The following is a 27309-nucleotide window of genomic DNA, read 5'->3' on the forward strand; positions in this document are numbered from 1 at the left end:
CGGGCTGGGCTAGGTTAGCCCAACCCAGCTCACGTGGGCTTTAGCAATTGACGGGCTGGGCTAGGTTAGCCCACCGTTTTGATGGGCCTTATAATGGTCAGCCCACCCCAGCCCTATGCGGGCCGCGGGCCCCCACGGGCCGGCCCATTATTTTAAAAAATATAATTTTATATTTTTTTCTTTAAGTTCTTACTTAAAAAAAGATAATTATTTAAAAGTTAAAAAATATCTTATTGAAAAAAATTAGCAAAACTTAATAACTTTTTACATTGTTCGAATATATCACAATAAACACTAAAAAAAGTAAAAGACAAGACTACATTTAATTCACTAAAAGTCAAAACTCAAAACAAACTATTCAAGAGAACGTTGATGATGCTTATGAGATATCCAACACATCATCTTCATCAAACACATTTGAATCCGCTTGGGACATGGTTGTCTTAACATCTTCACTTTCATCTACTTCTACGCTAAAATGGTGTCGTTTGTCAAATATTATTGCTATGTGTTGACCAAAGAATGACAAAATAAAGCACCCCATCTTTTCCTTTGAATTTTACATCTCATCTTCCTAATTGAATTTGGTGTTCTTCCTAACCTTTGTATCTTCCTCTTCTCTGCCCCTTAGTTCCTCATCTCCTCCCCACCTCCTCTATCTCTTTTCTAGACGAGAAGATCGTAGAACTGGGTAAAGCTTTTCTACACTATTTCTAGTTGGTAACTCTCTTTCTAGATGCTAATTCCTTTAATCAGACAGAAATGCATCAACAACTCCATCCATACTTTTTGCTCTTTAGTACCTTAATCTTTGTCTTGATCAAAATACCGGGGTTGTTCTGTCAAGATGACGAGCGATTCAGAATGTGTAGTGAGCCAATTCTCTGTGGCGACATCGAAATAAAGTACCCTTTCTGGGGAGGTGGTAGACCAGAGTACTGTGGTCATCCAAGTTTCGAGATCAAGTGCGAGAGTAACATCCCGAATATTGCTATTGAATCAACAGCATACAAAGTGATAGCGATCGATACTCCTACTCGAATACTAACCTTGGCTAGAGATGATTTACTGAGTAATATTTGTTTGGACAACCCTGAGAACGCCTCCTTGGATTTTAACATTTTCAGCTATATTTCCACTGACCAGAATATTACTCTGCACTATGGCTGCACCCTCGTCTCTGGTCAGCAATTACTAAATGACCCAAAAGTCTTTAATTGCAATAGCAACATATTTGGTATTTACACAATGATCGGGGTTTTGTTCGACTTCTCTCGGGTAAGATGCGAGAGCGAAATAATAGCTAGGATCAATCAAACGAGTGCTGTGGCATTAGCCAGCGCTACAGCAACTGTTGAAGTTCTGAGAACAGCCATTTCTGGCGGGTTTTCAGTTAATTGGACGGCAAATATTGAAACGCTATGCGGACAGTGCGACAAGTTAGGTGGAAGATGTGGATCCAACCCAGATTCCGCAGCCTTTGCTTGCCATTGTGCCACGGGTACTCATGCTTTCAACTGCACCGACGCACAAAATCAAGATGGCGGTAATCTCTTTTCTCTACTATTCCCTCATGATTTTACTAGATTCGATGGATTACTTTGAGTGCTTAAGGTTAAATGGCATTGATACATAGGTAAGTTATCCGTATCAGTTTTCGTAGTTTGAAAACCATTAGTTTTCGATGGATTATGATTAAAACTAGGAAAATTGACTATGCTTCGATAGATTACTTTTCAACTTTCTACCACATGAACTAGAAAATTCACATACTTAAGATGAATCTGCTTTACTATATCCACAATCCTCCTCTAAACTAAATTCGGCATTTCATAAGCAGTCGATCTCCAAGGGCTTGTGAAGATATCCACAACTTGATCTTATGACTTCATAAACTCGTGCTCAATTTCTTTCTTGGATCTTTCTCTGCCTCATTCATGTACAGTCTTTGACGAGAGTCGCATTTTTCATCTTTCTTTCTTGAGGAACCCTTTGCTTGGAAAACAGATTCTTGTTTCGATTTAGTCTTCATGGACTTGCAAAGATCGAGCAGTTTATTAGTGGTCGTGGTGTCAGAGTCCTTCAACTCTTGTGACACGAGAAAGCAAAAGTTCAGGTACCTCTCCAGGATTGTGAATGACAAGCGATTCACCAATTACCTTGTATTTGGCTTTCACCAATTTCTTCCTCGATCGAGCTTTTCCTTCATTTTTGTAAGAAAAATAATCTGGCTTTAATAGTGTAATCACTGTCAATTTAATTTTACAAAGCCATTGAAATTTGAGTTGATATAGTATTTATAATATCTCCAGGACTTATCTCTTCATGAGAAGCACCTATTAAAGAAAAATAATCACCCAAATGCACAATCTTGACCATTAATAATATAGTCAAATTCCAATTTCCCTCCAAAACATGCTTCAAAATATTCAAACTATATAAGACAAAGAAGTGTTATTCTACCTTTCTTTATTTTTCCAATGAGGGACAAAACAACCTCTTTGATAGGTTTTTGTATATCACTCTTCTCAAATACGTTCATCAAACACTAATTAATCTACCAATTTTCCCTTCTGTGGTTTCTCTGAAGGAAAACACCTTTTACTCCATTTTGAAACCCTGACACAGTTCCTTTGAGTTGTTCATTCATGATAGTCCTTTGTAGTTGTGCTCAGTATAAATCTTTCTCTCCGAAGAATTGATATTTTCAGCCATGAAACGAATCATGACTTCCTCAAATTTTTCCACCTCTTGCAGATTCTGGGAAAAGGTTCAGCATTTCCAGCAAACTTGCTATAGGTAAAGTATCCCAGTGCATTCCCTTAAATTTGCTCTTCTGCATTTGCACTTGACACACTTAACTTATTACCGTTAACTATTTGCAGGTGGCTCAGTTAGTATCACAGGGATGGTCCTACTATCAGTTTCAGCGATCTATTACCTCAGAAGTCGACGCACGAATTGTAAGCCACTGATTTGCTGGAAGACCGAATCAGAAGATCACAAAATTGAAGAATTCATGAGAAGCTACGGATCTCATGCTCCGAAGCTGTACAACTATTTGGATCTAAAGAAAATAACACACACATTCAGCCACAAAATAGGACAGGGAGGTTTTGGTCAAGTATACAAAGGAAAGCTACCCGATGGTCGCAAGGTAGCTGTAAAGGTGCTGACAGAAACTAATGGTGATGGAGAAGAATACATAAATGAAGTTGCCAGTATAAGTAGAACTTCCCATGTTAACATAGTGGGGCTTTTGGGATTTTGTTACCAAAGGAATAAGAGAGCCTTAATTTATGAATGTGTCCAATGGTTCATTGGACAAATTCCTCAACAATGGACCATCTGGCACAACTTGTCCCTTGGAATGGACAACATTGTACAGAATTGCAGTTGGCATTGCTCGAGGTTTGGAATATTTACATCGAGGTTGTAACACAAGAATAGTGCACTTTGATATAAAACCTCATAACATTCTTTTGGACCAGGATTTCTGCCCTAAAATATCTGATTTTGGCCTTTCTAAATTGTGTGAGAGAAAGGAGAGTATCCTATCAATGTTGGGTGCCAGAGGAACTGCTGGTTATATTGCTCCAGAAGTGTTCTCTAGAACGTTTGGAAATGTCTCTCACAAATCAGATGTCTATAGCTACGGAATGCTGGTTCTTGAGATGGTTGGAGTGAGAAACAATGTTAAAGTGAGCCAAACTAGTGAAGTATACTTTCCAGATTGGATCTATGAACATCTCGATCTGGGGAAGGACCTAGGTCTACAAGGTATCATGAACGAAGCAGATGAAGAAATGGCAAGGAAGATGATGTTAGTTGGCTTGTGGTGCATTCAGATTAAGCCGTCAGATCGACCAGCAATTGAGAAGGCAGCAGAAATGCTGGAGGGAAACCTTCACTCCCTACAAATTCCACCAAAACCTTTCTTGTTTTCTTCAACAAAATCCATCCCAGAGTCGTTTGCCTCCACATCAACATCCACAACAGCCTATGGAAAGGAGGCTTCAGTTCTGGAGTCAAATATCTCCTGAGTAAAAAAGCTTGATGCAAGCTTGTTATATTTTACTCTACTCAAATTCAAGTAATTGAGAAAGGAAGCGGGATATCTGGTTCCCTGAATCAGAAAACTAGCTTCAATGCATTAATAAAGTTATTGCCAACTTTCACCAAACAAAGAGGACATAAACTTCACTTTAGTTAATCTAGTGTCATACAATGCATGTGAAAAAGGTAATGATGCCTAACGTTGGTATCCAAATTATATGTACCATCGAGCAGCCACAACCTGACCACACATTTCCCACTAAATTACACTAACACCTATATCGTTGTCTTGTGGAAAATGAAGGGTAAATCCATAGGTGCACTACGCCCTGGATTGATAATCACCAAAATAACAATGAATCCTCCCAGTAACACTCATCTCATCCTGCATCGCAGCCACCTTTTGTTGCAGTGTGGACTTGCCACTTAATGAATAAGCTGAGTACCTAATTTTAAAAGTCAATGTGTGGTACGAACAGGACCTTACAATCCAATCTGCCATTCAGTAGAAAAATATGAGACATGTCTGCAGTAGTTGAAACATGGAATTGGCACACTATCATCAGTTGCTGTGATAGGCGGCAGAGTGTCCTTAAAGAAACAGCAAATCAATTAATTTTACTGAATCCATGCTGTATGGAACAAATCTCTATCGTACATTCATCTTTCTCCCTCCTCCAAATGCTGTTTTATTGCTTTCGAGTATAGCGGTTGGCCTACCTAATACTTCAATAGATATTTTCCTGTAATACAGGTCATGGGAGTTGAGGTCTGAGTTCTGGAAGTAAAGCAAAACAATCTTAAATCTTACCAGATCATGCAACAATTAGCAAAAAAGATTGACCATGCTGTAATGTTAGCAATGTTACTCTGTCAATCCAATGCTCTTCTGCAAGTCCACCATCAACCTGCCACACAAGACACGGATAAGTGAACTACACATTGGTTGAGAATTCCAATGAATTTGATCGTCCCAGTTATGCAAATATGAAAAACCGTTCAGAACAACAAAATCCAAATTGAAGCACCGATGAGAGTAACAGGAAAAGACAGCAAGAGAAATGATGGATATATTTATTAAATCCTAACCTGGAAAAGGGTAAAGGAGTAGAAAGTAATGAATTCTTGAATCTCTGGAGATTCTTTCGACACCCTGTAACATTGCAGGCCAAAATGGTCCTACAGTGGTATTTTACAGAAATCTCACACTGCGAGCATCAAAACTTCCTAAGCCATTCCTGTGGAAGGATATATCAACTCTCCCCTTTGTTAAGAAGGTGCAGTACTTGGCATCTTATCATTTACTTGCATTATTTAACGCATGATGCGAGGATATGTAGTGTATCTGCTTTAAAACTTGGATCTTCTGTCATTTTTGGGATTCTAAAGCCACTTATGGTATTGACCTCAGACTCCGAGTGAAAAAAAGTTGGAGGCTTAACTGCTAAACCTCAAAAATCATACCTTAACCTCATCAAAGGCATAAAATTTAGTAGACCAACACCTCTTCAAGTCTGGATTGGATTTTGCATTCTCACTGTCTCCTATTCCAACCTAGTTCACAGAACTGAAAAGTTGCTAAAACACAATAACTCAGTGGTGCTTTTTTTTTGCTGTTTAGCCCACGAAATTTTATGTGACTAATTACAATCTGCTACCTCATTTTGAAGTTCAAACCTCTATATTTCAGACAGGATTTTCCAATCCAAAATTAATCTGAAACAATATGAGGCAGCTTCACCTCTTCTTTAACCAAACAAAGGAAAGAAAAAAATCAATCGGATGCAACTATATATTGCAAGGTTTAGCCAGAATGAATTCGGTGGAAGGAACAAAGAGCATGACTAAATCATTTTCTTTCAAGAAAGTTTGGTATTGATTTGAAATGTCAACAAGTCAATAAATTTGAGTGCTGCAAACCGTCTAGAATTGAAGTAAAAACAACAGCTAAAATTTCTGGATAACTGACAGCAAATCTTTATAGGTAACTGAGAATAAAATACCTGAAACTCTGCTGTCTCATCAAGGAGAATCACGTAGTTGAATGCTTCCACAAGTTGCACAGTTATCCCAAAAGTGAAATCCCAAGACGCATCTCAAAATTTAACAAGTTTAAGGTCATTAATCAAGGGCTCAAAGCAATAGTCTTTATTTCCCCATAATACTCAGCTAGACAATGGGTGAACTCTCTTCGTGCTGATGCATGTAGACCATGTCAAGATAAAGACCAAGATCAAGAGTAGTTATGCACCACTAGCTTTTAGATCTTCCCCCATTTGACCAATCTTTACTGTATATTCTACCTGTAAAAGACAATTATCCATCAAATTTCAGCTAAGAGAACTGAATAGGATTCACTTGAGATACCATTTCAAAGCCAAAGCTAATAGTCGTGAGGTAAGTTAAGACATGAAAGGCAAAGCCCATCAGTTGGTATGTAGACAAAGAGGAACTTTAACAGTGAGACAGAAATTACCAACTTGCACTTAAGATCAGAGATTGCCTGCTCAGTTTGATTTGCATAAAACTTCAATGACTGACAAAGAACAAAATAAATCTTAGATCCAGGAATTATAAGAACTGAGGACCAAATAAACTAGCCATAAGACACAGAAGACTCACTCCAAGTCTCTGCATTTCAAGGGACCGACTTAAAGCTTGTCTTTTGTTTAAAAGATTTTGCGGCACCAATTCCGGGCGTCTGTAGTTCTTTCCCCGATAAATTACTATAGCATGGCCTTCTTTAAGTTTGTCTACAGAAACCAGTATTCCACCACTTTCTGCCTCTAGGAGATTTGCAGTATGAATGACGTGAGAAAAGATTTTCTGCATTGTGATCACCTTAACAACTTCTCTGTGCTTCCAATGCTGATGGAGACCCGCTAATACACCATCAAAAACACCGCGTCTCCCTGAAGTCAAATTGAAAAAGTAAATTTGAGCTGACCAAGTGATCAAGACAGTTTTATCATAGGACCAGAATTGCAACAATTCTCAATAATTAAAGATCCTAAAACTTTGAGCGATTAGAAATTATCAGATAAAGGCGTTATTGTCGAGTATTGGAATGAAATGGACCCAAATAAAAAAGAATGGATATGGAGGATCCATATAGTAGGCCCAACTAGTTTGGGGGTTGAGGCCTTCTTGTCGAGCCCATGAATGATAATGCATTTTTTTATGCAAGCCCAACTAGGGAATATGACAAATAATAGCTAACTCTTTTTTTATGGAACTATCTAAGATGCGTAACCATATCAGAAATTTCAGAATCCTGGTAGATAATGGACAATTTATCTGTAGATGACTATGGAATTTTCAATAGCAACTCAGCTATAGCTTTCATAGTTTGACCACGAAATGATAAGAGAGGATAATATAGCAAAAGTCTGCTCACCAAGCACTAAACTCCTGTCCATCTTCAATCCTATCTGCCTAAGAGATCGTCTCTCTTCTTGTGTTAAGATTTCTTTATCGACATCTGGTTTGGCAGGTCTCCATGCAGCATCCAACTTTCCCAATGCTATAGATGATTTTTCAATCTTCTTCTTGAGCTGCACGATTGAGTAAGAAAGCATATTTCATTTGCTGCTGAAAACATTGAAAGTGGAAAAAAGAATAGCTGATATCTTACAATGTAAAGGCTGTGCTGTTCATCTCTCAGTTCTTTTTCTAATCTTTCTTTTTCTGCTACTAATTGAACTTCAGTCTCAGATTTCTCCCTTCCAGGTTCTGCAATTGTCTGGAATTCTGATAAAGTCCCAACATTACTACTGCTCATTGATTCTCCAGTAGTGATTGGAAGGGTTTCAATTGCTTTGAATCGTGCAGCTTCTTCCTCAAGCTGACATATTCTGAGTTCCACTTCCCTCTCAGCTACAAGGCTTGCAACTTGAGAAGGAAGAAAATCCTTACCTCTGTATAGGATTATAAAGAACTTATTCCGCAATAAAAGAACTCCTCCAGTAAGATACTACATAAAAAATTTGAGCATTTTATCAGAATCTGAAAGACAAAGCCGGTGATCAGTGATCTATACCCAATGTGCCCAACACTTTCTTTCTTTTAGCTTCTACCACTGCTTAGAAGAAAGCCGCTATGGCACTGGAGATTTTGTAGCTAGAAAAAGAGGCGAGAATAGAGGAAAAGATAGTCAACAATGCATAGACTAAAAAAAAATTCAGTCAATTCAGTAATAATGGAGCACTTTCAAGTAACAACTTCCAGGAAAGAGGTCTGCATTGGAATCAATTCTTTTAATTGATTAAAATAGTCAGGCTATACCAATGATGACATCATATCAGTCCAGAGAAACCAAAACCCAACACCAGAAACCACCAGCCAAAACTTCAAGTGTTGCTTTCATCACTACCAACTTCCAACACCAACCTCTGTAGCCTGAACCACAGTTCCACTGAATACTACCTAGACCACGTTCGCTTTTTAAAGTGTTTTCAACACCAAAAAATTGTTTACAATGCCACACTCCAAACACTCTTAATCACAATGAAAGTGTTTTTGCTGAAACATTCACCACCAAGCTTCTTAAGCTCAACTCTAGGACCAGCGCCCTGACATATTCACCAACAAAGCTTCAAAACCATCTATTACCTAGTTGCTTAAGTCCTCCTCTGTATTTTGCAATTTTGATAGCTAAGTCAATCCTAAAAATGAGAATCGTTCAGACAACATCTGAAAATAGCTTTCTAAAATACTAGTAGAAAGTTTGAGGTGTGTTTTAATAGTTGTAGTATTTTTAAAAGACTTTTGTTGAAGTGAGTGTTTTGTAAGTAGAAAATTTGTTTCTCGAACAAGTTCTTTGAAATATACTCTCAAACCACAATTTCAAAAATTTATGCTTGGAAAATTCATATTTTTCTTCTTTGTAAAACTTAACAAACACGAATTTGAAATAAAATAATTGCATGTTCATAAAAAATTTCACTGACAAGCACCACCTAAATTTTAATCCATTAAATATATACTAGCTAAATTTGATTATTTTTATTTTTGTGTTTTGATAGCAGCGGTGTCGGGGCAAGCTTGTGCAGTTGTGCGTGCCTCGACTATCCTTCAAGTATCTATTAGCTCTCACTAGCACAAGTACCGGATAACTCTGTTCGCCAAGGGTTAGACAGATGGGAAGAAATCACCTAGCATCTTTTGCCTCGGCTGGAATTTGAACCCTAGTCTCCAAGGTTTTCACGCAGTTTATTGGGCGCTATGTCACATCCTTGGTACACTAGCTAAACTTGATCATTATGTATGAATAAGAAGAATTGAGAACATAGAAGGATGCAATGGGTATTGAAAGTCAGCAACTTTAAAATTGAAAAACTTCAAGCCTCGCCAAACCCTGTGCTATCCTACTTCCATCCCAAATTTCATAGAGAACCAAAATAGTCTTTCAAACTGAAGAGGAGTAACAATTTTTTGTTGTTGTTTTGAGTAACTAGTTTTTGTATTATTACTAACCCTCAAGACAAGATAATTACATGAAACTGAGGGCAGTTAACAGCTCCTCTCCTCCCATTTTCTACTCTACTAAGATGCCTCGAAACATATCTGATGTCATGTAACAATAAAACAAGCTTGCTAAGAACTAATAGAACAGACTCATCTGTTGGTCCAGAAGTTGACTGCGATTGACTGAGAAAATATAAGGATGTTAAGTACGAATTGTTCCGACTAAACTTACCTTCAGCTCATTTGCCATTAGCTCATTGTTAGTATTTGGAATTCCCCACTTCAAAGCTATCTTTGCAATATGACATTTCTCCCACAATTTTATGACGGCTGCAGCCAAGCCTTGCAGTTTTCTGTTTCTCCCTTCATATTGTGTCATGGAAAAGTAATTACAATCTCAAACAGGACAAACATAGGCAAGTGTTGCACAAGGTGCATAACCTATTGCAACAAAGTGCTCAAAATTTTAAAATCATCCACGATACAAAACGCCAAATAAGTACAATTAGCTGATTTCTTATCCATGTGTTGCTACACAGTTGAGAGTGCACTTGTATAATGTTCTAGAGACAAGAGGGGAAAGGTGACTTCTGACTTGCTTTCTCTTTAACCTTATTCAAAACGGAAAAGGTCCAAATATGCCCTTGTACTATACGAAATTGAGCACATTTGCCCTTCGTTAATACTTTAGCCCATATATGCCCTTACCGTCATATAGTTGAACCATATATGCCCTTACCGTCACATAGTTGGTCCATATATGCCCTTTTCGAAAAGGAATCCGCCCTATTTCTTTAATTGTATTAAAGTGTATTACAAACACTATTTCCTTTTTATTAGTACTTTTTTTTTCTTTACCTTTCTCTTTTCTTTCTTCTTTTTTCTTTTCTTCTTTTTTTTTTCCTTTTTCTTTCTCCCACATCCGATTTCCTCCATTGATGATGCCTTCTCCATTTCCGTCACCAATTTCAGGTGATTTTATTCCTAAAAATCAAACCTACACCACCAAAAGCTTCCTAGCAAGAAGGCTCTAGTTCTTCTGAAAAGAAGGAGATGAAAATTATCGGAGAAATTTTTTCGGTGGTGTTAATTTGGTGAAGGTAAGATATGATTATTCAAATTTTGAAGGTGTTGTTTTCTGTGGAGCTTCAGATCTGAAGGAAACAAAACCTTCAAAATCTGAATACCTATATCCTACCTTCACCCAATTAACACCACCGAAAAAATTTCTTCGACAATTTTCATCTCCTTCAAGTCAGAAGAACCTGTGGGGTTTGTGATAGTAAAATTAGCAAGAATTCTTGAGTTTTGTCAAGTGAAATTGGTGACGAAAATGGAGAAGGCATCAACAATGGAGGAAATCGGATATGGGAGAAAGAAAAAGGAAAAAAAAAGAGAAGAAAAGAAAAAAGAAGAAAGAAAAGAGAAAGGTAAAGAAAAAAAAGTACTAAATCTAACCCTTCTCATTTGCTCTATGCAGATGACACTTTGATTTTCTGTGGGGCAGACAGAAGTCAAGCGCTCTATCTAAATCTAACCCTTCTTATATTTGAAGTTATTTCCGGTCTTCACATTAACATGCTCAAAAGTGTAATCTACCCTGTTAATGAGGTGCATAATTTAGAAGACTTGGCTGGAACTTTAGGCTGCAATACTGGATGTTTACCAACTTCTTACCTGGGACTTCCACTAGGGGCAAAGTTCAGGTCAGAAGCTATATGGAGTGGGGTCATTGAGAAATTTGAAAAGAAACTTGCTTCTTGGCAGCTGCAGTATTTGTCTAAGGGTGGAAGACTAACTCTAATCAGTAGTGTCCTAGACAGCATCCCAACCTATCAGATGTCACTCTTTCCAATGCCTAGTAAGGTCCTGAAGCAGCTTGACAAGATCAGAAGGAACTTTCTATGGGAAGGGACTAAAGATGGTCACAAGTTTCACCTGGTAAAGTGATCTAAAGTTATCTTACCAAAGCACCAAGGTGGACTAGAGGTCAGGGACTTAGCTTTGCACAACAAATGTTTATTGATAAAATGGCTTTGGAGATATACACAGGAGGAGCAGAACCTATGGAAGAAAGTTGTCAATGCCAAGCATGGATCCCAAAGCCACTGGTGTACCAAGCTATCTAGAGCACCACATGGAGTTGGAGTTTGGAAGAGCATCTGCAAACTCTGGGAGGAGTTCTCGCAAAACCAACACTTCACAGTTGGAGATGGACAGCAAATAAAATTCTGGAAGGACAAATGGCTAGGCAACACACCCCTAAGGAATGACTACCCTGCTCTCTTTCAAATGGTTAGTGATCCAGACTCAACAGTTCATCAGTGCAGAGAAGGCAACTCATGGAACATAACATTTAGAAGGAACTTGCAAGATTGGGAATATGAGGATCTGCTCAGACTCCTTTCCTCACTCAACAATTTCTCAAGCAACACTCTAGTACCTGACCAGTTCAAATGGGGTAGTGCAGATGTAGGAAAGTACTCGGTCAAAGCAGCCTACAAGCTAGCAGGAACTCACAATGTAATGACTAACCATTGGCCTTGGAAGTTAATATGGAAAATCAAGTTGCCACCCAAAGTCATCTGCTTCAACTGGACTGCACTCTATGAGGCTTGTCTGACACAAGACAACTTAGCCAAGAGGAATTTTCAGATTGTGAATAGATGCTACATGTGCCAGAGGGAGGCAGAACTCACAACCATCTTTTTCTTCAATTCCCCGTTGCAACAGATTTATGGAGTATGTTTATATCACTCTTTGGACTTAGATGGATCATGCCACATAATATCAGGGATGCTTTTGAGTCTTGGAGTTACTGGAAAGTTGATAGCACCATCAGGAAAGTATGGAAGATGATACCTGCAGCTATTTTTTGGAGCATTTGGAATGAGAGAAACAACAGGTGTTTTGATGGAGTATCAACTTCTCCCCACAAACTCAAGGCTAGATGCCTCATGTATTTGTATAGCTGGGCTTATCTATCCCCTATAGACTCCCCTGATAGTTTTTTGAATTTTGTTAGCTCCTTAGTACTAGTATAACCATTTGTAAGGAGCTAACAATTGCTACACTCTTTTGTAATTTATGCATCTTCTTGATGCCAGTAATGAAACCAATTACTTCATCAAAAAAAAAGTACTAATAAAAAGGAAATAGTGTTTGTAATACTTTAATACAATTAACGAAAGAGCTAATTAGTTTGGGTGGATTCTGTAACGGTAAGGGCATATATGGACCAACTATGTGACAGTCATATGAGCTAAAGTATTAACGAAGGACAAATGTGCTCAATTTCGTATAGTACAAGGGCATATTTGGACCTTTTCCGTTTTCAAAATGAAGACTCTTTTAATAAATTTATCTACTATCTCCATGCAAATTTAATCATTTTGCTTCCTAGGGTCAATTTGACCAGATTTTGGGAAAAAACACAAGTTCAGGAAATAGAAATAAACCTAGGAATTACGTTAAAACAGTCTCAAGTCAAAACTCTTACATTGAGAATATTTAAAAATCAATATTTCAACAATCTTAGGCAAATGATTCTTTTGACCCTCACATGCAGAAGTGACAATTCCATAGCGATAAAAGGAGTACCTTACAAAAAAAGGCACCACATACAAAATAAATTTAAAACTTGTGAATGACAAACACCGTCAAAATTCTGAGTCAAATATCATTTTTCGTTATCGAAAGCCTTTCGAAATTAATTTAGATATTACATATCCACTTTTTAAATGTCTAGACAGTCAGACCGGAAGAAGCATATACCATTGCTAATGCACCGTTAGCAATTTTTCTCGCTTGATATAATCATATAACGGCATAAGCATCACACATACCAAACGTCATACAACAAGCAAACAACTGTGAGCACCTAATTTTTGACAATATTTAATTTTTTATCACTTCTTCTATGTAAATATTTTAGGGGTTTTAACCTACAATTTTTAGCTTTGTTACACTTTTTATTATAGGGTAAAAATACAAAATTTTAAAAGGTGAATTATTACTATTAATATTATTTTATTTTAAAATAATAAAAAATTCCGAAAAATATTAATTTTTTTTAATTTTCAGGAGCGATTTAAAAAATAAGGAAAAGGGAAGTATTGAATAAAAAAATAAAAGTAAAAGTAGGTGGAATTCTCTTTTAAAAAGTAAAAGAGAGTAGAAAATTACAAAAATAAAAGTAAAGTTTTGTTTTAATTTTAAAAAAATAAAAAGTAAAAGAAAGTTGGAATTAAAAAATAAATATAAAGGTATCTGAAAATTAAAAAAATTTAAAGTAAAAGAAAGTAGCATTTTTAAAAGAAAAGCAAAAGAAAGTGGATTGTTTTTTTAAGAAAAGTTAAATAAGTGGAATTCTCTTTTAAAAAGTAAAAAAAAGTGGGATTTTAAATAAGATAAAAGTAATTAAAGTTGGAATTTAAAAAATAAAAGTAAAGAAAGGTGGGATTTCTTTTATAAAAAAATAAAAGCAATTTGTAAGTGGGATTTCTTTTAATTAAAAAATAATAAAATAAATAAAATATTTTAAAAAAAAAATCTGAAAAATCTTGAAAATTTTGCTATAAATAGAAGAGAAAATTTGAGAAGAAAAAAAAGAAGAAGAGAGGGGGAGGAGAGAAATTTAGGTTGAAAATTTTCATTAAATTTTTCTTTCAACATTTCGGGCCTTAAATCTTGGGTTTGAAGAAGAGTTGATAGAGATTTTGTTGTTGCTGCTGTATTGACTCTATAACTTTCAGATTTTATTCATTTGAATTCACTCTCTTGTAGGTATGTAATTCAAGCTCTTGAGTTAAAAAATGTCGGAGCATCTTTATTGAAGCAGAAGCAAATTGATTTGGTTCTTTTGATAAAGTTTCTTTCGTATTGGATCTGTTCGCATGAATGATGTTTCTTTGATTGAGTGAATTGAGATTTGCAAATGTTAACGTTATTTTAGTATGTTCATGACTCTGTCTCTTTTTTGTTTTTTTTTCTTTATTTTTTTTTACTTTTTTTTATTTTTCTTGGCTCATGACTTGTAACCAGCAGGTATTGTTTTGTTTACATTTAGATTTCAAGCTCATGTAGCACCATGTTCATATTTTGAAATTTAAAGAAGTATGTGAAGTTGAACAATTTGTCAACATTAAGATGTAAAAAAAAAAATAGATTGCGTTAGTGGAAGGATCTTATCTTCAATTTATGTTATTGGCTGCATATTTTCTTAAATTAACCATGTGAAAATTCAACTTCCTCTGCTTCAAAATGGTACCGTAGAAGTTATAGCGGTGATACTACAACTTTCTCTTTAGCATAATGTTAAATAAATTAATTACTTTAAGTGTTCTTTGTTATAATCAAGTTTAAAATGCATTTTTGTATGTCCATGTTTGTTTTGTTCCTTCTGGTTCATCCGAATAGTTCTCAGCATGGTTTTTTTTTTTTTGTGCTCATATGGTCATTTAAGATTCATTATTTTGTTATAAAATTTTGTTAGTTTCTTTCTAGAATTTAAAAACGAAAGTCGGTCTTTTGAAGATGATATGGAGATGAACCCAAAGCTGGCACCTGTCTTTTGTTATTTTCACATAAATGTCAACTCCACCTTTCTGAATTGTAGTATGCTATAACAAAAGGCTCCAGTGATATACATGTAGCTAACCCATTTCTTTAGGCCTTTTGTACTTATCAATTTATACCACTCATCCACAATAAAACCTCAAAACTCATGACCCTCATTTAATTAATTTTAAATCCTTAGAATTTGAGGCATGCCATTTAGTGAATTTTCTATGGCTCTCGCAATTTGAAAAATGCGTAGTTGTTTTAGGCGCGTAATTTAAAATTACCTTCCTAAACTCGGGTGTGCATTTTATGTGAGCCAAATCCAAATCCCAACAACATTAAATAAAATGTGTCGTGGACGGCGGGTGCATTTATGTGATGTGGTTCAAGACATATTTTAAATGACGTTGCAATCTTCCTAAAAATGAATAAGAGCGGTTAATAAGTTAAAATTGAACCATAGGCTAAAACATGTATTAAAATCATATAATAGGCCAATTATAACAGTTGAGCGACCGTGCTAGAACCACGGAACCCGGGAATGCCTAACACCTTCTCCCGGGTTAACAGAATTCCTTACCCGGATTTCTGTGTTCGCGGACTGTAAAACAGAGTCAATCTTTTCCTCGATTCGGGATTTGAACCGGTGACTTGGGACACCATAAATTATCCCAAGTGGCGACTCTGAATTTTTAATAATAAATGAATCCCGTTTCGATTGTCACTTTAAGTTGGAAAAAACTCCCTTATACCCTTTCCGGGGTGTAGGAAAAAAGGAGGTGTGACAACAACAATTATAAAAATTAAAACAGGAAAATTGTCAATGATAAAGATAACTCGAGTCCAAGTAATCAGTAGAGAGACAGTATAGCGATCCAGGACATACACAAGCAGCAAACATATGCAGAATAAAATTCATGGAGCAATTCATCTGCACAAGATATGCATCATCAAGAACCAGAAACTTACCGAGGACAAAATGAGTTGGCAAAGAACGAGCAAGCTTTCTTAAGTGTGTAAGTTCATCATCAGTAAGCTTTGATCTTGAACGTGGTGGGCAAAGTCTAAATGGTGGCTTAAATCCAGGAACCACTTCAGGAAGCAAATCTGCATCCACAGGTAAAGGCTTTGGCCACCACCAATCAACATAACGAGGTCCTAAGTCATCCAATAATCTATTAGCTTCCCTCTCAAAGAGTGACTCATTTATTGTTAGGCTATCGTCTTCTGAGCTTTCACCACTTATCACATCTACACTGCTCCTACTTGAGTTCGACGACAAGAAAGCACTTGTCTTTTTAAAGGTATCAGTAGATGAACTGTTTTGTTGACTACGGAGAAAATCATGAAGTCGTTTGGGGTCATCCTTCTGTCTCAAAGTATAATCACATCCTCTATAAACAACTAGAGCATTTTTCTTCCTCCAAACTACAAAGCCTCCAGTCTTCATCTGCAGTACAAAAAGAATAACACACAATTCTATCAAAAAGGACAGAAGATTAACAAAGCAACGTCTTCATTATTGAGCAAAAACTTCTAGAAGCGATGTTTGTATTCTTTAGCAACTATGAGGAATGGTTTGAGGATTCACACTTATGACCCAGTGACAGAACAACTCATAAGAAGTTGAATACAAAAGGAGAAATATTCCGATCAATCAAATACCTACTCATCCTTTTGAAGTTTGAGCTGAAGCTGAAATTAAGTCATTACAAATAACAGGTATCTGTGCAAGTTCTTTTCACCCTATGAAGCATCAAATATAGAAAGCTTATTTATGGAAATATAACAGTATATAAGACAGTGTTTATAGACCAACCTCAATAATTTCTTGAGCTCTGTCCATATTACGACATAAAGGCAGGTCAAATTTGAGCATTGCAAGTTCATTATTCTTCCAAAGCAAGTGGATTTGGTGAACAACAACTTGTGTCACTCCTGCTTTCTTAACCTTCACCCACTTCTGAATCTGTCCAGCCTCACCCCTCAATCTCTCAAGCAACACTGAATCAAGTTTCAACTCAGCAGCTGTTAAAACTTTCTCCTTCTTCATTCTCCTATATACAATTCTCTCCTCACTCTCCCATGGCATTTTCTCTCCACTTCTTCCTTCACTCTCTCCTGATAAAATATCAAATTCCACTCTTTCCACTTTGTCCTTTTTCACATATGGAGTTTGTTCATTAAATTGAAAGTTCACATCTTTCCAATTAGATAAAGAAGCAGGTGGGAACTGAAATTCAAACTTAGCATCAGTTTCCACATGTGTAAATTCCAAATTTTGTGTTTCTTGGAGCTTATCAATGCTTTGATAAATCTTCTTCATTGCCTTTTTACCTCTTCCTCCACTAACTTTACCAGAAAGTGCATCACTAGGATTTTGGGTTTTAGGAAAGTTGGCATCTTTCTTCTTTCTTGATTTGGATAAGTCCAAAACTTGATTGGGTTCAACAAGAAGAGGACCCCTCATCCATGGAGCAGTAGGGCCTTTAATTCCTGAACTTGAACGTGAAATAGGGTTTGATGTTGACTCATAATCTTGATTTTCAAATAAGTTTTTGTCGGGATGATTATTATCATTGGGTTTGGAGGAAAAGGAGGTAACTTTCGAACTGAATGAATTTAAAGAAAGAATTGTTTTGGGCTTGATAATAAAATTGGAATTGGGAGCTAGAAATAGAGTAGCAGACATGGATAAGAAGTTGCTAACTCTTGCACTTACTTTCCTTTTTCTCAGTTCCAAACTACTCTGCAATCCTTATTCCTTACCCAGGAATTTCACTTTATGTGGAGACTGGAGATGATGTCAAATTAAATCATAATCACACTTTCTTTACATTTTGTAAGAATACTGATATCATTTTATAGTATTGTTCTTGCAATATTTGCGAATCCAAATTATTAATTTTTCTATTTTTTAAACTCTGAATGGAGTAGCTTTTTTGTATAATTAACTTTTTGACCTAACTTTTCACTACGTCCAACTATTATTCACATTTCAACTTATATTTTAAAATTAATGTAATCAAATATCAGTCATATAAAATTGGACGAAAAGCTTCATTTATTTGAATAATCAAAATTACAATACTTTTGTTTGATATATGCAATATACTGTTTACTAACATTTCTCACAAATTAAAGCAATTTTAGAAGAGTTGTGTTAAAATTGCAGGAATCTTTTTTTATTGTTATGGTGTTGGTCTTTCTTATCGTAGTTGGCTGTTAATGCTCTCAAAATTACGATTATAAGAGGTTTCTCAAATGAATGATATATTCTTCTCATCAAGTCTCAGCCACATACTAAATATTCTTTGCAGTAAATTCTCGAGCAAAAAAATGAAGTTACATTCAAGCAGAGTCACCAACCAGAACCTAGAATTCAGCATATTTACTACATATAATTTAGTTTTAACTCATATAACAAATTGGATATTTGCCCAACATAACATGGTAACACGTTATATTCATGTGAAACATTTGGCTTTCGTTAGTTAATTACTACATTGTATATTTCTATAACTTTGTAATTCAATAATTACGTGGTCATAACAACTCCAATTAACTCTCAGTCCTGTCTTGTATCCTTGTTGATTACACATCAATAATAGAATGAGAAAAATGGGCCAGTTTATTTGGCAACCAAGCCCAATGTGCGAGAAAGTATCACATCAACAGTGTACGTTGTATAATCATAGCACAAACATATAACTTGACAGCACAAACATTTAACTAAAAATTAATTATTCTCCACGTAGTGTTTGTAGAAATCACAATGAGTTATCACAAGTTCACAACCAACATATGAACTATCAAAAACTGTGACATAGATTAGCCTGAAAGTTTCTGCCCCACTGATTTTATTAAATATAAAGGGAAGAACAGACATGAGATGACATAATCAGCCTACAGAATTGTTTTCAGTCTACAACTTAAACTACTACCAAAAAACTTTACATCCATCAATGATTGGAAATACACGAGACAAATTCTAACATTCCACAGGTGGCCTAACAACTAGGACAATGAACAGCAAGGAACATCCTTGGGTGCAAATCAAGTACATTACATTTTCTTGGCATCCTCTTCAATGGGATCACGAAGAGTTCCAAACATCCAATCCATCCATATTGTGTAATGACCATAATTATGGCGGTATGTCGTATGGTGAATGGTATGATAGCCAGCACCCATTATAGGAAACACCTTCCCATGTATGCAGTCATGAATATTAGCCGTCCATAAGGCTTCCACAAAAATGAGTGCTATGTGTGTAGTAAAATGCATTGGCACCAGGAATAGAGCTACAACGTGTGGCACTGCCTGCAGTATTCCATCCAATGGGTGGAATGCCAATCCTGAGTAGCAGAACATGTTGATTATTATGAAGCTCTCGGAAATGAACTATGACTATGGGCAGATAACCATAAAAGAAGCTATGACATTCAGAGGTCAATTTGTGACAATTTAGCAACCAATTTCCTAGAATGGATATGCATTGCAAAGAACTGAGGCTTATAAGAAGTTCAGAATGTCAGAGATAATAGCATGGTTACAAAAGACAAAGCAGCGACAACTTAGTATTGTTTTACTTCCAGGGCTATGTATTTAGATTCTGAAACTCATTTAGATGGGAGGAAGAAAATCTATGGCTGAAAGCAAAAGTTTCAATTTTCATTTTGCAGAAATTCTTAGTATCCTATAGTTCTTGCTTGTTCAGGTTCTTGTGGAAAACTTGTTTGGAAGAACAAAGAAGCTCTCCATAATGTTGGATTTTTGGTTATCCTTTTTAGTAACTATTTCTCTTTATCTTTTATACCAAAAGGCATAAAAAGCATACTAGCTTTCTTCACTTAAAAGAAAAACAAGTGGATGTATATGGAACCATGTGTATTTATACAAGAAAAAGAGCCGAAGTTTGGTGTACACAAGTGGCTGTGCATGTGAGAAGAGAGAAGATAGGGAGGGTATTTTTTTCTGATGAAAAGGTAGGAAAGAGAAGATTGGGAGGAACTATGCTGCTGTGTGTGGGATTAGTGGCTGTCCTGCAGAGAGGAGATAAAAGAGTGGATTGGAACATACAGTTTGCATGTTGTGGGTGTGATTCGAATGGTCAATGGCATAGTTTGTAACATACATTATTTTTCTCTTTGTGGTGGAAACATAGGAAACACAACAACAACAACAACAACAACAACAACAACAACAACAACATCATACCCAGTATTATCCCACAAACATTGGAAACACCTTTTAGCCATTTTTCACTCCTCAATCCTATCATGATTTCTAGTTCCCCACAAAATGGTAAGAGAAAATAAGAACATTTTTTTGACCAAACACTACTTCGCTCTTTCAAGTAATCTGGATTTCATACTAAAAGGTAAGAGATGAAATTCCAATGAATTGCTTTGTTCTCATCGTCTTTATTTCATTTCAAGTACTATTCATGAGAGACTTATAGTAGTCTTGGTAAAACGAGTCTAACCAACCACTTCAGTCAATCCTCTGACCAAGAAAGAAAAAGGTGATGACACAAGACTAGGATGTAAAAATTTACACATTAGTTTGTCCTCAGGACTAGCTTCCCAATATTATAGCCACCATACAGGAAATACAGCATTAGTTCGACAAATTATCAAGAAGTATCACAGAGAAACCTAACTGCTGCGCCAGCAACAAGCTGTTATCACAAATAAGCCACAATTATGAGATGACTAGACTTGAGAACTTACCAGCAAATGGGGAAAGTGTATTTTGCTTGTTGTAAATATGATGTGTAGCATGCAGATATTTGTACAGAGGTTTTATGTCATGCAACTCCCTATGCATCCAGTAGATCCCAAACTCCACTATTACAAGATAAATAGCCGCATAGATAACATAGGAAAGCCATCCAACATCACTTATTCTTGCATAACATTTTGTCCATCCATTTTCAATCATGTACTCAGAAAGTGATGGAAGGGCACAGTACCATGGCATCGCTTTCATGGCAACTGATATTTGCAAGAGCATTGCTTTGTTCGAAGGGATGGCATCTGCAATAAAAATGTTCATGAGCCCATAATTTCTCCTTTTCACCAAACGAACATCACAGGAAGAAATATGAAGTAAGATTTAACGTTACCTTTATCGAAGCATAAGAAAAATGGAGTTGTTACATCATTGAAAAATTGACATCCATATTTAGAACTAAAAGGACCATTAATTAAAACAAATATAAGATCAGCTTGTAAAATTCTACAACTACTGATATTGTCTTGAGATAATTGAGGAGATTTGCTCTGGAGATCATAAATAGCTATCGATGCGATCTAGTTCAGATTCATAGTCATCAAAAGCAGAATCACTACCTTAAAAATTGATAAAACAGAAAATTCGTAATTGTTTTTCAAGGTTATAAATAATTGATCTACATATACACAATGAAATGTGAATGCATGCGTAGCCTCTTTTCCTACTCTTACATATACACCTAAAATAGTGTAGCACGCAAAAATGACACATGTAAAAAGAAATTCAAAAAAACAAACATAAAGAGGGCAAAGAAAAAGAAAAATTCTTACCTTTGGGAATATATACATTGCGTTTCCAGTGATAGATGTAGAAGCACCAGAGGAAGCCGGAGATGAAGTAAAGCAGAACTCCACCAATGTAGTTACGGAGCCATCCCTGAAGCATGTGAGGAAGTGGTCCCCACCATGATTCCGGCAGGAATGCACCCAAAACCAGCCGATTGTAAAACGATGTCTCCTCCACAAACTGTTTCAAGTAATCATCCATCTCCGACGAAAGTGGTCGGGTCGGGTCGGGTTTGACCAGATTCTGACGGCGATAAGCCGGTGAAGAGGATGAGAAGTGGAGAAAACAAGTGGCTGTGTAGGCGACAACTATGTGTGTGTTTCTGGTCTGCGCCACTATTTTATACAGAATAGATTCCCTTTTGGAATAATGAGCTAGCCAGCTTTCGCAAAGGATTCTAATATTAAATAATGAATTGTTTTTCATGATATTGTATTTCTTTGTATATAATCCGAAAAACAAAAGAGAAATAAGGTACTAGGTTGTAGTGAAAGTAGTATATCAATTTTCAAGGTTAATTTCTTTAGCATTGACCAAAAAGATTTGGCTAAATTGTACGACGATATAAAGTACTCTAATTAAATATTTCTTATACCGAAAGACGAAAGTACTTTCCTCTAATTAATGTTCTGTCTAGTATTTAAAAGATTACATCATTTAATATGTAAAATTACAAATCTGTTAAATTATTTTTCTGAAAGCACTTTAGCATGCTTCATCTGTCTTGGTGTTAAGTACTATTTGACAATTGAATGTCTTGGTGTCAGTAATTGATCAGTCATCCACCTCAACTACCTTTGATTTTAGCTTTGAAATTATTTCATAACTGATCAGTATATTCTTTGTCTGTTCGATATTAAAGATTTGTACAATTTAATAGCTACGTCTATCTAACTTTAAGGAAACCACTGGAATAATGAAAGATAACAGGTTTTTTCCTTTAAACTTAGGGACATGTGGAGCTCAATCTCTGAAGAGTTATTATTGAGACAAACACTGTCTTGAATTAATGTCCTACCTCCCCTCCTCTTAAATGTTAACCTTTTCACCTAATTTGACAAAGAAATTATAGGTTCACTTGCACCATAATTTTGTACGGTTAATTCGCTCCTGTAAGCACGTGATTTTTGCCCTATATGAGAATTACTCCCAAAAATTCAAAATAAAACAATTTTTCTTTTGTGTGCAATTTTGAGAATTTCGTGGCATTTTTGGATAATTATTTATATTTTTGTCCATGCATGTTTATTTGTTAAATTAATAAAAAATATACAAAAATATGTCGCATTTGCATTTAGGATTTAATTCTACAATTAGAAGTAATTAAGTTTGTTTTACAAGGATGAAAATTACAAAAATATGCATCGTTTGCATTTTTAGCATTCAATGTCAAATTGTGCAATTTTGTTTTAATTGATGTTTAATTATGTATGATAATTGTTGCTAGGAATTAATTAGTATTTTTGATAAGTTAATTTAGTTTATAACTTAATTTAGAATTTTAGTTTTATTAATTAGAAAGTAAAAGAAAAGAGAGCAAAAAATATAAAGAAAATCGGAATTGGGCCTCTTCTTCAATTTTAAACCTAGGCCCAAAACACCTCTACCCAACCCAAAACCCCTTGACCCAAGCCCAACCGCCCCCCCCCCCCACTCTTTCTCTCATTTTTGTTTCATTTGTTACTCAAAAAACCCTAAAGACCCCTTCTCTTTCTCCTAGCCACCGGACCCATGCACCCCCTCTCTTCATCTTCTTCGTTCACCCCTCCAAACCAACCCCCCATGCTCCAACGCCCCCCTCCCATGGCTGCCCCTTCCCCTTCACGTTGTCATCTCCGTCCTCACGTCCAAACGATCCCTCCAGTCGCGAAACGAACCAGTCTATCGCCACCAACGACCCCCCCCCCCCCCGCCATTGACGAGCAGCAGCGCTGCTGCGTCAACCAGTCACGCTGCCTAATCGTCCACCAGCAGCAGCTCCATCTCATCGTCGAGGTCGTCCACCATGCAGCAGCATTAACCATCGTCGACCAACCACGAACAGCCATCAACAAACAACACCCTGTCCGCCATTGACGAGCAGCAGCGCTGCTGCGTCGACCCCCAGCTTCACCTGCTGCTTCTTCTTCTTCAACAACCTCCCATGGCTGCCCTTCTGCTGCTGCTTCACCCAAACCACCATCGTTGCTGCTTCTTCTTCTTCTTCTTCGTCCCCAGCTTCATCCATGAACAACCCCTCCAGCTTCAACCAGTACGACACCTCCCTCCCATCGACCACACAGCCCCACAACCAGCTGCTCAACACACACAACCTTACGTCCAAATAACCTGTTGTCTCGTCGTTTCTTCAGGTTCAATCCATCTAGGTCGTCGTTTGTCGTTCTAAGTTCGTCGAGGTTAAAAGAGAAGGTGGGTTTTCATTGAGTCGAGATCCGGTACGTCGAGGTTGCTGTCCGAGTTTCTGTTCCGTTGCGGTCATTTCCGGTTAGTTGGTTTAAGTTTCATTTCTATCCGTATTTTGTTTGATATTCTCGAATCTGAAATCAGTATATGTTTGATTCTTTTCTTGTTCATTTCTTGATTATTTCTTCAGCTTGTTTTATGTTCTTGTTTAGTTTTAATATAGAAGTGTTTAGTTTAATCATGTTGTTAGATTTAATTTAAAGTTCAGTTGATTTGAGTTTGGTGGTTTGAATCTACTTATTTGACATGTTCAATTTGTTACTGTTATTGAATCTGACAGTATGTTTGTTGTTAAAAAAATATTGTTCAGTCAAAATGATTTCAGTTGTTTATTTATTGTTCATCATATGGTTTGGTTCCCTGAATCCTTAGTCTTTTTTGATGATATTAGACATAATCTGAGTTTCTAGTTTAAATTTGTTGTTGAAATTTGATTAGGAATTGGTTATAGCTGTTGTATTTTGGTTAATTGATTAGGTGAATTGGTTATAGCTGATGGGGGTAGAATGGTAAAATGGCAGTATTTTCAGGGGTAGAATGGTAATTTCAGTAGTTTCAGGGGCATTTTTGGTATTTTAAAGGAGTCTTAAAAAATGATTAATTTGAGTGCTCTGTCCACTAGGTACTAATAATATTAAATTAATACATTTTTTAATACGTAGTGGGGGACAAGATATAATGGTGGAAATTAATATATTTGTTTAATATAGTGGGGGACAAAGCATGCGGTAGTGTGGAATAATGGAATTAAATAAAGAAAAGATATGTGTTAGTGGGAACTAATATATTTGTTTAATATAGTGGGAGATAAAACATTAAGTAGTGGGAAGTTAAAGGGGGATGAGTAGAAGATGGTGAGATTTAATTTAAGTGTTTAAAGTTTGGCTATAAAGGGGGGGCTGGACACAAGAAAGGGGGGATTCGGAAATATTGAAGAGGATTAGAAGACGGATTTTTGAAGAGAGTTTGAGAAAAATTTTCTAAATATTAAGAGAGAATTAAAGAGGGGATTTTATGAACATTGGATCAGAAGAAAAAGGTAAAACATTAACTGGTCTTTCAATCTAAAAAAGGTGAGTAATTTAAGAACTAAAAACTGAAAGAGTGAAGGATGGCTTTGACGACTGAAAATCAGAATTAGTGTTGGTTTTTTTTGAATTGAAGTTCTTGTCACACCTCCTTTTTCCGCACCCGCTAGGGCGAAGGGGAGTTTTTTCCAATTAAAGGACAATCGAAACGGGATTGGTTTATTTATTTCAGAGTCGCCACTTGGGAGATTTAGGGTGTCCCAAGTCACCAATTTTAATCCCGAATCGAGTAAAATAATGACTCTATATTATAGTCTGCGTACCAGAAATCCGGATAAGGAATTCTGTTAACCCGGGAGAAGGTGTTAGGCATTCCCGAGTTCCGTGGTTCTAGCACGGTCGCTCAATTGTTATATTCGGCTTGATTATCTGATTTTATACAAGTATGAACTTATGTGCAAATTTTAACTTTTAACCACTTTATTATTATTGTTTTTACAAGAATGTGAACATCGCTTAAAACACGTCTTTGGACTGCGTCACATGAAATGCACCCACAATCCGGAACGCATTTTATTTGATGTTTTGAGATTTGGATTTGGGTCGCATGAAATGCACACCCGAGCTTAAGAAAGTAAATTATTAAACACGCGCCTAAAGAGACTATCGCGTTATTATTTTGCGGAGGCCGTGAAATTCGCTAAACGACCCTCCTGAATTCTAAGTAATTTTAAACAAGTATTTACTGAGGGCCCCGCAATTTGTGTTTTTATTCGGCGAGGCTCATCTCATTCTTATTTTTTAAAAGGAATTTGCAACGTCATGGACATGCATCTCGGGCCGCGTCACAATCAATGTGCCCGTGACTAGAGACATATTTCGACTCCGTTGAGATTTGGATTTGGGTCACATAAATGTGCACCCGAGTTTAGGGAGATAACATTATTAAAGGCGCGCCTAAAGCAACTAGCGCATTATTATTTTTTGGTAGGGCCGCGAAGTTTGCTAAACGGCCCGCCCCGGAATCTAAGTATTTAATACACATATTTTGTGAAGGCTCCGCAATCTGTGCATTTTTATTTTTTGGCGAAGCTAGTCTCGTTTTTTTTTGTTTATTTATTTATTTATTTTAGAAAAAGAGACAAGGCTAAAATAACTACATTTTTTGCTACTTTGCGAGGTCATGGGTTGTAGATTAAACTTATTTGATGAAACGAATACTTTTCCGTGGGATTAAAATTACTCCTATGATTTTAACATTACTACTATACGTACAAACAACTCTTAAGACAAGCATGTAGATAACAATAATCTTAGCATGAAGAAACAAAATGCGGAATAGCTACTTAAAATAATGAAACAAAGGAAGAGACATTCAACAAATCCGATACACAAACAGTGCATAGGAAATCCATATCATTTCATTCCATTTAAGCAAATATAACAAGTTTGGAAATGTATATGCACCTGTTTGAAGCAAGAACAACAACCAAACTGTCTCGACAACTATCGGAAACCTCTCCAATGACGGAACCTCGATGTCGAACTCAACGATATCAGACCGGAAGCCACGAGCACAACTCGACGACGACCTCAGACGGTCTGCGCGACGATAGCGAAGAAACGGCGGCAGCTGGGCATGCTAATGCTAATGGCGTTACTGCTGGTTCGTGGCTGGGGTGAGGAGGAGGCCTGGGGTTATGGTCGCCGGACTGTTTGGATCAGCTGGGCGGAGGAGGGTGTTTCTGCTGGACGTGAGGAGGAGGGGGTTCGACTGGATGGGTTGTTGTCGTTGGTCGTGGTCGCGGTGGAAGGTGACGGACTGGGCTGGAGGTTGACGACGAGGGGGGGAAGCTGTTGGTCGTGGTGTTGGGTTGTGACGGGCCTGTTTGGTGGTGTTGGGTAGGTTTGACGATGGTTATGGCGTTGGAGTTTTGGAGGGGACGGGTGGTCGTTTGGTGGTGGTTTTGGGGTGATGCCTGGTGATGGGTGGTGGTGTTCGGTGGTTTGGGTGAGGCTAGAGCTGAGGGACAGTGGCGACGTGAGGGAGGGGGGTTCCGACGTTGGGGGGGGGCTGGTTGGAAGCTGGAGGGGTTGGGGAGCTCCTAGGGTTTTTTGGTTCTTCTTCTTCTTCTTGAAGAAGAAGATC

General features: G+C 36.8%; 2 protein-coding genes and 1 pseudogene across 3 annotated transcripts; 1 reads left to right on the plus strand and 2 right to left on the minus strand.

Moving 5' to 3' along the window:
• Positions 1-404: 404 nt before the first annotated feature.
• On the plus strand, positions 405-4183 carry LOC104235249 (LEAF RUST 10 DISEASE-RESISTANCE LOCUS RECEPTOR-LIKE PROTEIN KINASE-like 2.1; annotated as a pseudogene).
• Positions 4174-17919, minus strand: LOC104235248 (chloroplastic group IIA intron splicing facilitator CRS1, chloroplastic). 2 transcript variants are annotated; one of them, XM_009788971.2, is made up of 10 exons: positions 16904-17919; positions 16054-16534; positions 9755-9885; positions 7691-8029; positions 7454-7610; positions 6679-6968; positions 6537-6592; positions 6060-6359; positions 4868-4964; positions 4174-4799 (listed from the first exon to the last, which is right to left on the minus strand). In XM_009788971.2, the coding sequence occupies exons 1-8, from the start codon at positions 17774-17776 to the stop codon at positions 6356-6358; spliced, it is 2331 nt and encodes a 776-aa protein (XP_009787273.1). In that variant the 5' UTR covers positions 17777-17919; the 3' UTR covers positions 4174-4799; positions 4868-4964; positions 6060-6355. The 2 variants fall into 2 exon arrangements, with proteins under 2 accessions (XP_009787273.1, XP_009787271.1); XM_009788969.2 differs by having other exon boundaries at positions 6533-6592.
• A 996-nt stretch (positions 17920-18915) lies between these two features.
• On the minus strand, positions 18916-22201 carry LOC104235251 (delta(7)-sterol-C5(6)-desaturase). Its single transcript, XM_009788974.2, has 3 exons — positions 21654-22201; positions 20820-21125; positions 18916-19442 (listed from the first exon to the last, which is right to left on the minus strand). The coding sequence occupies exons 1-3, from the start codon at positions 22093-22095 to the stop codon at positions 19150-19152; spliced, it is 1041 nt and encodes a 346-aa protein (XP_009787276.2). The 5' UTR covers positions 22096-22201; the 3' UTR covers positions 18916-19149.
• Positions 22202-27309: the final 5108 nt, after the last annotated feature.

Source organism: Nicotiana sylvestris, chromosome 2 (genome assembly GCF_000393655.2).
Source record: "Nicotiana sylvestris chromosome 2, ASM39365v2, whole genome shotgun sequence".
In the NCBI taxonomy this organism is placed as follows: domain Eukaryota; kingdom Viridiplantae; phylum Streptophyta; class Magnoliopsida; order Solanales; family Solanaceae; genus Nicotiana; species Nicotiana sylvestris.